Source organism: Carlito syrichta, unplaced genomic scaffold (assembly GCF_000164805.1).
Source record: "Carlito syrichta isolate Samal-C Ts95f unplaced genomic scaffold, Tarsius_syrichta-2.0.1 Scaffold303646, whole genome shotgun sequence".
NCBI lineage: Eukaryota > Metazoa > Chordata > Mammalia > Primates > Tarsiidae > Carlito > Carlito syrichta.
Genome location: NW_007247742.1, coordinates 589,546 through 603,679, shown reverse-complemented (window position 1 = coordinate 603,679; position 14,134 = coordinate 589,546). Strand labels below are relative to the sequence as shown.

The window sequence follows — 14,134 nt, the reverse complement described above, 5'->3', positions numbered from 1 at the left end:
AAAAAAAAAAAAAAAAGCTGCCTTCTCTTGCTGGTGGTGGGTCTGGCTGCCTGGTGTCTGAAGAGAGTGGGAATTGATGGGGTGTTGAGGCCACGATGAGACTGGGTTTGTCCACCAGGACTTGGGACCTGTCACTGGCTAAGGTGGTAATAGGCTCAGAAGTGGTAGAATTGCCTGATGGAGATGAACAGTGGTCTTAAGAACGTAATAAATGAGAAGCATTCGTGGAGCATCTGCTGCACGCCAGGCTCTGTGCTTTACCAGCCTTTTTCCTTCCAATCCTGTGAGAAAATCCCCTGTCCCGATTCTTTCATAGACAGGGAAGCTGAGGGTCAGTGAGGTTAAGGACTCAGCCAAGGCTGGATTTGGCCAACTCCAGAGCCCCTGCCTATACTGTTTAGTCGACAAGAAGGCTGAGTTGCTTCTGCATACCAGGCGCTGTCTTGGCTTCAGGGCCTGCCTGACACAGCTCAGTTTTAGGGGGAGCTGGGCCTGAATGGGGGTGGGTCAAGGGTTTCTGGTGGGGAAGGACCAATGGATCTGCTGCCATGGATGGATCCGCCCCCGGGGGGCATGGCTGGCACATCTCTCAAGTCACACAGCGCCCAGACCTGGAGACCAGAGACTGCCAAACTTGGCCCTTCCTGTGCTCGACTCTCCTCCCACTGGGGCCCAGAACTTGTGCCCAGTAAACACTTGTTTCCATGCCAGGGATTTTTCTTTTTCTTCCTGCCTCTACCACATGCCTTGATTTCCTAGTAAACTTCCTCCCGATGCCTTCCAAGTTTGCTTACTAAAGAGAGGTGAAAAAGAAGTGTCCCCATCTGGGTCTGGCTTGGGAGAGGAATCCAGGGCCCTGCAGGGTGTGGCAGGGGTGAAGGGGAGAGAAAATATGCCAGTGGGGACAACTGTGATCAGGAACCTTCTGGCCTGAGCAAAGAGGGTCGTAGGGTATGTGAGGTGAAACTGAGCAGGACTGCATCATCAGGTGTGCACTGGCAGCCCCTTGTTCTGTTTCCTCTCCGCTCCATGGTGGACCAAGATGGGAAGCTGACTCTCTAGATGGCTCCTGTCTGAGAAGGGCTGGGCCTGTGAGTAACCAAGGGCTCTTGACCCTGAATGACTAGGGAAGCTTGGCAGGGTTCTTGGCCTGGTGGAGAAGGCCAGGACCTGCCTTGAGCTCTGGATCTGCCATTGACTGAGCACTTTCAATGGGCCGGGAGCCAGGCCCTACAAGGCTTCGGGGGAGGGGCAGGAACAGCGGCATTGGCCTGTGTCCTGGAGCGGAGCAGGGTATTTTAGTGGACTGCACACGCCAGTGTTTGTGTAGGAGCAACTCAGCTCTCACTCTCTGTGGAGAGTGTCCAGGCTGCTGGAAACTGAGGCGGGGGAAACCCAGGCAGCATGCCCGCCAAGTTGGGCCCATCCATCAGCTCATTTGAGGTACAGGAAGGCAGTCCATGCCTCTTCCAGGATTCCAGGCAGCTTGACTCTCCTAAGCTTTTTGTGTTGCTGTGTTTCCTTTTAATTTCTTAGAAGACTATTTTTGAAAATTCTAGCCTGTCTCTGCTGAGCTCATAAAGAACAGACGGAGGGTTTTATTCCTGCCAAGACCAGTCAGACAGGGCCAGGAGGCAGCAACAGGCAGGACAGAGTGAGAACCCAAGTGGGAGGGGAGGCCCCAGGGTGGGTAGAGAGCCAAACAGTTGCCCCACCCTCTGCAAGCCTTCTCCTCCTGTCACTTCTGCTTTGCTTGGCCCTGGGATTTACAAGGTCTTGCATTTGAGGGGCGATCCCTTACAGGTGTCAAATATGTGGTTTAGTATCATTTGTTCACTCGTTCACTCTTTAATTCATTGGCCAAAACTTTACTGGGTGCTTTCTAGGTTCAGGTTCTGGGTTGGTCCTCAGAATAGAAATTTAGAAGAGCCCAATCCCTGCCTTCTTGGCATTGCGGGGGCCTCCCACAGAGCAGCCTCCCGGTGCAGGTTCAAGTGTGCTGTGAAGGAGACGTGTGCAGCACTTCAGAAAAGGTTCCTGGAAAAAGCTACAACTAAGCTAGACTTACAGCCTGGCGGAAAGAGGCAGAAAGGCTGCAAAGAGCCTTCCAGAAAGAAAGAAAGCCTGGTGTGTACACACTGTGGCTGAGCAGTGAGAGAAAAGAAGAGGAGGGCCTCAGATGAAGCTGGGGAGATGGCAGGTCCCTGGAATCCTCCTTCAGAGGGTTTGGACTTCTTTCTGACAGTATGGTTGGGATGTGCACCAGGGAGGGTGGCAAAGACATGATCAGCTTCCAAACCCGACACTCTGGTCTCCAGGGGAGAACTGGGTTAGTGGATTGAGGCAAGGGGTAGGTTAGGAGACTGTTATGGTCCTCTAGATGAAGGGGTGGGGTGGAAGCCCACTCTAGAGGACTAGAAGGGAAAGGTGTTGAAATTACAAGAAGTCCCCAACAGATGAACAAGTTGTATTCTGAGAGCACATTTGTAAGTTACTGTCTGAAAAATATTTTCACTCTGCATTATATCAATAGCATTTCCTTCAGATTAGTACATATAGATTGAACACATTCTTTTCAATAGTTGCATAGTATTCGATAACATGGATGGAGCTTAAGTCATTAAACTACTCCTTCACTGGAAACTTTAGCTATTCTCAGTTGCTTATTTTTTCAGCCACTACAAATAAAGTTGTGATGGACATCATGTGGGTGTATGTGTGTACACTCGCTATTTTTTGTGTGTGTGCTTTTATACCTGCAGGTTAGTTCCCCAAAATGAGATTTCTGGATCAAAGGACATATATGTTTTTTATTCTAATAGTTGCTGCCAAAATTCCTTCCAAGAGGTTATAGCAGTTCCCTCTCTCTTCACCTATATTTGAGGGTGTCTGTTCTTTTCTAAACTTATCAGCATTGGATGTAACCATTCTTCATGTTTCACATGTGAAATAATTTAAGACCGGTGATACCAAACCAGACCTATTCTGCCCGTTGTGATACTTAGACGAGTTTTGCAGTAGAGAAAAGATTCATTCACAGGGCAGCCTAGCCAAGGAGATGAGAGAACAGCTCTCAGAGATCTACCTCCCTGAAAACAAGGTATAGGAATATTCATGGGTTAAAGAGGTGGGTGGTCTAAGGCATGGGGAAAGGTGATTGGCAGTGGGTACTTGGTGATCTGTGCAAGCGTAGTCTGGGTTGTGGCCCTTCCCTTCGTAGGACACGTGTTCAGAAAATGGCAGCGTTAGGATGATGGGGGGAAGAATTGTTGGCCCTCTGCATCAAAAGGCCACCCCTGAGGCATTTGCACCGGCCCAGTAGAAGGGGCCATGGTCTCAACCAGTTTAAGCTGGACAAGAGCTGCCCCCAAGTTCCTGAAAAACAACTTAAGCCACTGTTACCATGGTGACCTATATGTCAGAGGTGGTATTTACAAGGAAGCGAATGAAGGCTAAGTTTACAGCGTTTACCTAGGTGGCTTTGAGCTAAGTGGGTTAAAAAAATCAGCAAGTAGCAAGCGACTAAAAAGATTAGCTACTTGGAAGGCTGAGGCGGAAGGATCGCCCGAGCCCAGCAGGCTGAGGCTGTGGTGGCCGGGAGCGGCCACTGCACTCCAGTCTGGGCAACCGAGTGAGACTCCAACTCAAAAAAAAAAAAAAAAAAAAAGATTAGCCTTCAGTTTCACTGATTCCTTGTGAGAGTTTTGATTTTCACTTCCCTGACTCCCACTGAGGCTTTTTGGATGTGTGTTGTGTGTTTTCTTTTCCTCTTCTGGATACTCCCTGTTCATATCCTCCGGCAGGTTTGCTGCTGGGGCCAGGTCTGTGTCATCTCTCTGGGACTGAAGGAGTTCTCCTTTCAGGACCCCTTTGTCACTAGTTTTGTCAGCTATTTAAGGTGCGATATCTACTACAGTTTGAGGCATTTCAGGGACATTCACTCCACACACAACCTTGCTTCCATTTCAAGAGTGACAGCCCTGCCGAGGCATCTGTTCTCTACCCTGTGCCCAAGCTAACCTGACCACCTCTCCTCTGGGGGGCCCCCGGTTGGTGCTACCCGCATTCCTAGAAGCTTCAAATGGAAGTCTTTCCAAAGGGGCCCCTTCACAAGAGCTTTGCCACAGAAGGGTTCATGGCCACCACAAAGTGCCCCCTACCCAAGCAACCCCTCTACCCTGGCATCTGCCATGGGACCCCCAATCCTCACTTCTTTAGTCGCCATAGCCCTGCTTTTGTTCCTGGGCTTTGGGGCCACTATGAAATGAGAATCCACATCAGCCACATTCATTTGCCTCACACAGGACGGTTTGCCAAGTAGAGGCATAAAGTGAAGGAGCCATGCGGGGGGGCCTTCATCTGCCCCTTGGGGGCTCAGAGCTCCCACCTGACAGATCCTTTGTATGGCTTTCACCCCTCTACCAGGGCCTTCCTCTTTCCAAGCGACCAGCAGATCGACTTAGAGCTCTGGGCAGAGCAAGCAGAGTTTAACAGCACTGAAGCTCCACCAAATGCGCGTGCAGGACAATTGTATCTTCTCCATCAGTCCCAAGGTTGGGAGCCTGAGTCCTGGGCAGGAGCAGATGGTGGAGTTCAAATATAGGTGATGCTCAAATCCCACCTCCCTCCCACTCTGTCCTTCCAGTACTGGAGACCCCTTCCCTGGCCTTTTACTGTGTGACTTCAGGGTACCCCAAAAGGTCATTCCCTGGGAGGACTGCCTTCCCAACTGCAGTCTAAGAGGTTATCTAATTTCCCTCTTTCCCACGCCAGCTCAGGTGTGAGTTGTTCCCAGGGGCTAATAGGTATGCCATGTCCATTTTTTCCCCCACTTGCACCAGGGTTCAAGAACTCACTCCCAGACTGTCTCTTTCCTTCTAGCCACCTGTTCGTCGGCACTGATAGCCTCCCAGTGCTCTTCAAGGTGTCTCATGGCCGGGAGATCCTGGTGAGGCCAGGGACCGGAAGAGGGGTCTTGCTGGACAACCAAGAGAGGAGCAGGGGACAGTACTGCCCTGGGGAGTTGGGTCCAGATCTCTCTGCTGGGTATGTCATTTCCTCCCTGGGAAGGATGCTACCCATGGGCTTTTGATTTCCAGCTAAATTTCATAGGCGTGACTGTGATGCTGGAACAGAAGTATGTGCACTTCACCTCCACAAGCCACCAGTTCATCCCTGTGCCCATTGGCGACACACTACCCCCACGGCAGGTGAGTGGTCTGTGTTGTCCTGTTGACCAAGAGGCCTAAGTGTTGATCTCTGTGTATCTGTGTCAGTCCTTGACAGGGTCACAAAGATGCTACCCTTTAAAAGTACCCAAAAGGTGAGGATGGCAGGTTGAACCCCCAGAACTGGCAACTGGAAGAGATTCAAAGTGAAAGCTTCAAGTGCCTGTTACTAAGTGCTTTGCCAGGCGCAGTTCCTAGGCAATAGTGGGGATTCTTTTCATCTAGCACAAGGTTTTTCAAACTTCTCTGACTCTGAACCACAATAATATATTGTGTATTATATATGCTTATACCTTAGTATATACATGTACATACAACCAAAATGGAAGTATCACAAATCAATACTCATGCTACCACATGCAAAATATGCCGATATTTTCTTTTTTATTTTATTCTGTTCCATTTTTTAAATTCTGGGCATGACCCACTAGATTGACTTAGACCTGCTCACTAATAGGTCTCAGCCACAGTTTGGAAATCACTGCTCCCAGAAGGACATCTTTCTGCAAAGTGGAGATGCAGACTTTTCTTTCCTTATTGATGGAAGAGAATCCAGTTTTTCTTTTCTTTTCTTTTCTTTCTGTCTCTTTTTATTTTTTATTTTAAAGATGTGGGGTACAATTCAGGGTTAGGCATACAGATGTTCATTATACAGGTACCCTTGTTAATGAGGTGTACTCCCCCTCTCCTGGCAGTTTCCCACTACTGCCAATCCCTTTCTTATCATATTATGATAATTGTTTAAGGTCTGCTTATAAGTGAGAACATATGATACTCTGCTCTTTGTTTCTGCGATAGATCACTCAGTATTATAGACTCTAAATCCATCCAAGTCACTGTGAAATCCATAAGAATCCAGTTTCTTTACACTGGAAATCTCCAAGAGGGGGACATAATACTTTTCCTGGCCGGGCGCAGTGGCTCAGCCTGTAATTCCATCATTTTGGGAAGCCAAGGCAAGAGGATTGCCTGAGTCTGGGGGTTCGAGACCAGCCTGGGCAATTTGGCAAGACCTCGTCTCTACAATAAATCACAAAAACTAGTCGGGCATGGTGGCATGCATCTGTAGTTCCAGCTACTTGGAAGGCTGAGGCAGAGGGATTGCCTGAGCCCTGCAGGTCGAGGCTGCGGTGGCTGTGAGCGTGCCACTGCACTCCAGCTTGGGCGACAAAGAATGAGACTCCAACTCAAAAAAAAAAAAGGCATAATACGTTCCCAAACATTTCACAGTTGTAACCTTTTAGAAGCCCTTGTGTTTCTGGGCAGGGGTCTCCAGCTATTCAGCCTAGAGACCAAGGAATGGGCTTCCCAGAGTGAGTTCTGTTCACTTCCCTGTACCACCCTCTACCCACTAGCTTCCCAGCAGCTCACTAGGAGCCATAACAGTGAAGCTGGTTTGAGCTACTGGGGATACATAGTGCCTCCTGCTGAAAGGAGATAAACTGGGAGAAGGAACAGGGTTCAGAGTGAAGAGTTTGGTTTGGGCCAACTTTGAGATGCTTATGAGATGAAATCAAGAGGTAGAAGTTGGACACCAGGTGTCTTAGTCCGTCTGGCTGCTAAAACAAATTACCATTCACTCGGTGGCTTATAAAGAACAAAAATGTGTTTCTTACAGTTATAGAAGCTGGGGAGTCCAAGATCAAGTCATGAGCAGATTCAGCATCTGGTGAGGGCCTGCCTCCTGGTTCACAGATGGCACCTTCTCACTATGACCTCACATGGTAGAAGGGGCAAAGCAAGCTTTCACAGGCCTCTTTTACAAGGGCACTAATCCCATCCATGAGGTTCTCATGACCTAATCACCTCCTGAAGGCCCCACCTCTTAATACAATTATATTGGAGATTAGGTTTCAATATATGAGTTTTGGGGGAACACAAGCATTCAGCCCTTAGCACCAGATATGGAACTCAAAGCAGTGATCTAGACTACAGAAAGAAAGTCAGCATACTCAGGAATGAGTGCTGAGAAAGATGAAAAGGATCTAGGACTGATTCCAGGGGAACCCTTTATTCTCTCTGGCTTCAGTTTTCTTATAACTAAAAGGAGTATTGGACCAGAAGATCTCTAGTTTCTTCCAGGACATTCTGCGATCCCCAACCTTTGGCTAAGTTTGAGATGCTTCTGAGACAACCAAGGGCTTAAGACCCTCAGATCTCCACCCTCTCCCCCCTTCCCTGCCTTTAAGCAGAACTGCATCTAATGGTAGACTTGGAAAGAGCAGCCTCCCAGGGGATTCAAATGACAGGCTTTAAAATGATGAAGAATCTGGGACTTTTCCCTAAATCCCAACACTAGGGACACTAGCACTAGGGTCCTCTTATAACTTGACAAAGGTAAATTGAGGGCAAACAAAATAAATTGTTCCCTTACAAATAGGGTTACAGATTATCCTAAAATATCACAGGCTGAAAATACTGTCACATACTTCTTGGGTGATCAAGTCATATGGGAAATTAGAGGTATTTAGGGGAGCTCTGGGACTCCAAGGGTGACATCATTTAGGTCAACCTGCCCTCCCACAATGGACACAGAGTCCCAGGCTCTCTGGTTTGCAGTCCTAACCTGACGTGACAGTTGCCCTATTCCTGCCCCCTGCAGATTTATGAGCTGTATAATGGTGGCTCAGTGCCTGTGACATATGAGATCCAGACCAACATCCTGTCACTGGTTCAGGAAAAAAATTTCGATCACCCCATCTTCTGCTGCCTCAACCCCAGAGGGGAGATCCAGCCAGGCACCACTGCTCGGATCTTATGGATCTTCTCACCCATTGAGGCCAAGACCTACACGGTGAGCAGCAGCCTGGGATAATATCAGGAGCGGGGGCGGGGCTGACTTCCTCAGGAGGCCTTCCTCTGACCAGTCCATTCCCCCACCCTCTCAACTTCTCAGGTGGACGTGCCCATACACATCCTGGGATGGAACTCAGCCATCATCCACTTCCAGGGAGTGGGCTACGACCCCCATATCATGGGAGACACAGCCCCATTCCACAACATCTCCTCATGGGACAACACTTCCATACACTCTAGGCTGATGGTTCCTGGACAGGTGGGAGAGAGGGAGCTGGGAAGGCCTGAGGCCTTGGCAGAGAGCAAGGGCGGCCAGAACAGAGGGGTGGGAAGCCTGGGAAGGAAATGAGATGGAGTTGAGGAGGGAAGGATGCAGAGGTGAGGCCTGGAAACCACCTTCCTCCAGATTTAGGAGGCAGTACCGGCTCCATGAGAGGCTTACCCTGCCACCTAGTGCCCACAAGCGTTCCTACTCTACCAGCTACAGAGCCCTCCATCCCACCCTCTTCTCTGGGCATAGAGATGGGAGTATTAAAGAGTGTAGGTATTCCAGGTATTCATACAGAGCAGTCCTTCGACTGGACCTAGGTGGATTTTGGTGTGATATATCTAGAGCCAATAATACTAGTTCACACACTCCTCACTGTTAGAAGGTCTGACCCATTCATCCATCCATCCATCCCCCTATCCATCCATGCGTTCCTCCATGGGCTCATTGACCCACATTTACTCATCTGTGTATCCATTCCTCCATCCTTCTATCTACCCACCCACTCACTTCTGCATTCATCCATCCATCCCATCACTATCCACTCACATAGCCACCTGTCCACCCTCCCACTCATTGGTCTCCTTCTCTAGGATTAACACTGCAGAGGCCCTTGGGAGACAAAAAAGAGCCAAAGTCCCTGCCCCGAAAACACTCAGGATCTGTACAGAGAGAAAGTGCCCCTTCCGTGTGGTCTCAGTCTTTCCAGGCATCCCTACAACAGAGCTCCTATTCTGTGCCCAGTACAAATGCCAACAGCTGAACATCTCACTCATTGACAACTATCCCTCAGAGACTCAAATTATGTTGTCTTTAGTTCTGTCTTCTCTAAGCTAATTCTGATTCAGCCCTTCCAAGCCTATTTTCATGGTTGAAATCATAGATTTTGGAGTGTGAGTGCCTAGGTTTATATCAGCTATGTATGTGGAAGATTGCTGGAAAAATTATTTGTTCTCTCAGAACCTTAGTGGCACATCTGTAAAAGGGGGGCAATAGCTAGTACCTACATCATAGGGCCGCTGTGAGGATTAAGTGCACGTAAATACCTAACACAGTACCTGGCCTGTTGAAAGCAGCCAGTAAGTGGTAGCGGTTGTGTGGTTATTGCTTCTCCTCCTCCAAAGTGGAAATCCCAGATATGTTGTCTCCACCCACAGAATGTCTTCCTGTCCCAGTCTCATATCTCCCTGGGAAACATCCCTGTGCAGAGCAAGTGCAGCCGTCTGCTCTTCCTCAACAACATCTCCAAGAACAAGACATTTGTCTTCGCCTGGCAGCCAAGTCCCCTAGACTTTGGAGAGGTGAGAGTCCCCTGAGCCCACAGAATTAGAACCTCCAGCAAGGCTCCAGATGCATTCCGTCCTATCCCATCTCACCCTACCCTCTTGTCCCATCCTGTCCCATTTCATCTCATCTTGCCCATCTCATCTCATCTCATCATCTCATCTTGTCCCACCCCATGCAATTCCATCCCTGTGAAACTCCATAGACTCCTCCACCAAATTAATAGGTGTCTGTGAGTCCCATGATAGGGGAGGTGGCTCCTGAAGAGACAGTGCCATTTGTGGTGACTCTGAAGGCCTCAGTGCATGCCAGCTTCTACAGTGTGGACCTGGTATGCAAGGTAAGAACCAGCTACAGAGAGAAGGTGGGATGGGGTTGCATCTCCCAGTCCTGGGGATGGGGTGGGTCTGAGATCCAGAGAAATGCAGAAGCCAGCTCTTGGAAGGGTGGGGCCCCCCAGCACAGGCTCAGGGCGAGCTCTGGGTGCAGGCTCTCCAAACCTCAGCCTTTTCTCTTCCTGTCCTGGGTCACAGGTATACCCGCAGGAGCTCATGAGGCAATACCATGAGGAGTTGCAGGAGTGGAAGGACGAGAAGGCATGGCAGGAAGTAGAGTTCACCATCACAGACAGGAAAGTGAAGGTGAGGAGGGCTCAGCAGGCCTCACATACTCAGATCTTTCTGACTGGCCTTACCAGAGGTGACAGGGTTAGTGGGTCAAAGTGGCCTTCCATGGAAAACTGACCGGTCTGCCCTAAGAGATTAGACTCCATTCATTGGACTTGACATAGCATCTCCACAGCCATCCCAAAAGACTCTCTGGGTAGAGAAGGCTGGCTGACCACTCCCACTTCATGTAGCCAGTGTTTAATGAGTGCCTACTATGTGCTGGCACTGGGAACACAGGGGAAACAAGGCAGAGCTTATCTTCTGGTGGAAGACATTGCAGCTTCAGGTGCAGGCTCTGGAAACAGATCACCCAGGTTTGATTCCTGGCTTTGACAATTTCTAGCTCTGTGATCTTGATCAACTTATTTAACCTCTCAGTTCCTTCAGCTACAAAATGGGGGTGACATGATATCTGGGATTTCCTTCAAAGTAACCCAGAGGTGAGGTGCAGATGACACTAGACTGGCCATGAGTTGCTAATTGTTGAGGCTAGGTGATGAGCAATGGAGGAGTCTTTGAACTTTTCCATATTAAAAGGTTAAAAATAAAATTCTAAAATATTTATTAATGCAAGTAAAATGTCTGCTTTGTAACATTGTGAGCATTAAATGAGTTAACACAAGTAAAGTGTCTAGTACTGTGCCTGGCACCCAGGAAGGGCTCACTAAACAGGAGTTATTTGTATGTGGGTGGGGTGGGGACTGACAATAAACATGAGACAACACTTCTGTCTTGGCTCCTCCCCCAACTTCACAGCCTCTCTACACTGGCATTTTTGCTCCTCAATCACCTCTGTGGATGCCACACTGAACCCCCAAGGAGGCAATGCTCCCTTCTGAAGCTCTGGCTCAACTGTGAATACAAATTACTTCTTGGGGACACAGGAGAAGGGATTTTTGAATTAAGTCCTAATTGGGGAGGCTGTTTTCTTGTCTCACAACCCACAGAGTTCCAGGGCAGACGGGAAAGCACCCTTGGGGTAGCCTGCTCATGTCTGGTGGCATTTCCTTCTCTTTCCTTCATTCAGGAAAACAGAATCTCCTTGTCTACAGGCAGCCCTTCCCTAGGGAAAGTTCTAGAAGAAAGCATGACTGAAAGTTGGGCAGGACCAAGAGTGCAGCAGGGCCTGGCATTGGCTCAGGCCTTCTGTGGGTCAGCAAGGGGGTCAAACTCTTTGGCGCTCTTGCATTTAAGCAAGGGTCTCTCTGCTTCCACAGAAAAGAGCATGTTGTACAGCCTGTGAACCTGTGAGGAAGTATAAGGTGAGGCCATAAGCCCTCGACCCATCTTCTTGGAATAACTCAGGAGGGTCCTTGCTTGCTCCCAGAAATACTTCCAACCCCTGGTCCAGCCTTCCAGAAGGAAGGAATGAAAGTGCCAATGGGGAGAGCCACATTCCAACATGGTCCAAAGGGCCTGATTAGGGAGCTAGGCCAAAAGACCCCATTGGTGATGGGAGTGTGGTCCCCAAACTCCTGTCCTTCATGCATCTCCCTTCCCAAAGACGCTGCCCCCCATCAAGAACCAGAAGTCTGTCAACCGACCTGCCAGCTGGAAATTGCAGATCCCTAAGGAGGAGACATCTTGGCCATGCCCCCAGCCGCCCTCTCCAGGCATGCTCTGCCTGAGTCTCACTGCCCGAGCCCATGCCACCGACTACTTTCTGGCCAACTTCTCAGACTTTTCCTGCCACTTCTTGTACCAGTAAGCTCTAGGAGAGGCAGGGACCTCCCTCCTCTACTCCCTGTATCTTCTTCTGCGCCACAGCGAGGGCTGCCCAGAGCCAACCCTGGGTGAAGGGTGAAGCAAGTGCAATGGTAGTGGGGCGAATTGGGCCCAGGATGCCCCTCTTACTGCTTAGGCCCTCATGAGGAGGGAGACAAAGCTGCCAGAGCCCACTGGTGAACCCACCTAGATCTCCCCGCCTCTCCTTGTTCCTTTTTTTCCCAACTTGGAGCCTCACTAGCTCCTGCACTGACTCTGGGGGTTGAACTTAGTTCCCTGAATGCCATAGCACTATATTTGGGTTAAGTCTGGGGGTGCCTCAACTCATCTATGTCCTCAGGACTGGGCAGCTACCTCCATTGCTTGTGTTCCTAATCCCAGCATGGTGGCTTGCCCAGGCCACTCACAGTGTCATGGCCTGCCACAGGGAGCTGCCAAAGAGGAAGGCCCCTAGAGAAGAGTCAGAGACTTCTGAGGAAGAATCCCCAAACAAGTGGGACCCTGTATCCAAGCAGAAGAAGCAGCTCCTAGTTGATATTCTCACCACCATCATCAGGTACCAGCCCAACCCTGGGCCCCACATCTTGGGCCCTCAGCCCCACCTTCCCCTCCCTCCAGCTCATTTAGCCAAAGCTCTTTAAGTTCCAGCACTTCCTTCCATGAGAAACAGAACTTTCTTGCAAGATTCCTCCATGGGACTCCCCACCACTGCCCAGGGCAGTACAGCTCTAATGGAACTGTTTGGAGGGGCCCTCGGGGCTGTGGCCTGAGTTCTGTCCCATTTCATGGCTGGTAGATGAGGTCTGGAGCCAGTTCACTGCCTCTCCAGGGCTCCTGCCTCTCCTCAGTGTAATTGTGGCCTACTGGCCCTGCCTCCACCATATCATATTCACCTCTAAGAATCCATGGGGCCCAAAGATGTCATCTTTGAAAGAAGGGAGGGGCAACTGACCAGGGGCTCTTCTCCCCCACCTAGCACCCCCCCACACACACACACACCTAGTACCTAGTCCTGAAGCCAGGGCTCCCAGGGGACTGCAAGTCTCCTCCGTGAAGGCCTTTTCCTCTTTCCTGCTACCTAGGGGACTGCTGGAGGACAAGAACTTCCAAGAGGCTGTGGACCAAAGCTTGGTGGAGCAGGTCCCATACTTCTGCCAGTTCTGGAGTGAGCAGTCAGCCAGGTTCATGGCCCAGAAGAACAATCTGTACTTAGTGCCAATCCTGTCTCCGCCTTCCAGCAACTGGGAGGATGGGAAAGACCAGCAGCCAGAGGAGGACAAACAGGAGAACAATCTGAGGTTGGGGGAGAAGGAGGGGGACGAGGAGGAGAAGGGCGAAGAGGAAGAAGAGGAATTGGAGGAGGAGGAGGAGGAGGAGGAGGAGGAGGAAGAAGAGGAGGAGATGGAAGAGGAAGAGGAAGAGTTGGGCAAGGAGGGGATAGAGGAGGAGAGCGGGGAGCAGGAAGAGAAGGCAGCCTGGTCAGAGATCAAGCCCATGCTGCAGCCCGAGTCCCAGGAGTCCATGCAATGGCGATGGCAGCAGCAGCTGAAAGTCATGGTGAAGGAAGAGCAAGAACAGAACGAGAAGGAGGCCATCGGAAGGTGAGCACCCAGCCCTCAGGTGAGGGTTGGAAAGGGGCCACGCATAGAAGGTTCCTAGGAGGCAACAGTACGCTGAGGCTGGTGGCTACTTGTTCCTGACTCAGCATTCAGTGACATCAGATTGGTAGCTTAAGCCCTCAGTGGGAGTATTGGCAGAGCAACAACAATGAGCTTTATTTCTTTTTTCTCTTGAGAGCTACTTGTTGACATTTACCAGCACACCACCGGTGGTTATAGTCTTCAAAGTCTCTTAAATGGGTTTCTAGAGTCAGAACAGGAGTGCCACCTTTTCTTGCAACGCCTTCCCCTGGAGGCGCTCCCTGGATGCTTTCTGACCTTGTGGTGATCCCCTAGGCCCCACTGGGTCCCTGAGACACCCTCTCATCACTTTGCTGCCTTTCTCCAAACCTGGCCCTGGGATGCCGACTACATTGCCTGGGTTTGAATCCCAGCACTTCTACCAGCAGCATGACATTTGACAACTCAGTCTCTTTCAGTCACACTCTGGGCATCCTTCAAATGGAAACTAGGACGTCCCATAGTGTTGAGCGGTGGGGTGGGGGG

At 50.1% G+C, this 14,134-nt stretch overlaps 1 protein-coding gene across 1 annotated transcript in view; it reads left to right on the top strand.

Annotated features, from left to right (window-relative positions):
• The window catches only part of CFAP65 (cilia and flagella associated protein 65), a 38,038-nt gene that overhangs the window by 23,359 nt on the left and 545 nt on the right, over positions 1-14,134 (top strand). The window contains 13 exon segments of the mRNA XM_008058903.2: positions 4,426-4,501; positions 4,503-4,603; positions 4,882-4,948; positions 5,100-5,210; positions 7,831-8,022; positions 8,125-8,283; positions 9,450-9,593; positions 9,803-9,916; positions 10,110-10,217; positions 11,462-11,506; positions 11,749-11,948; positions 12,397-12,525; positions 13,052-13,570. Of these exon segments, the coding sequence (XP_008057094.1) occupies positions 4,426-4,501; positions 4,503-4,603; positions 4,882-4,948; positions 5,100-5,210; positions 7,831-8,022; positions 8,125-8,283; positions 9,450-9,593; positions 9,803-9,916; positions 10,110-10,217; positions 11,462-11,506; positions 11,749-11,948; positions 12,397-12,525; positions 13,052-13,570 (1,965 nt within the window).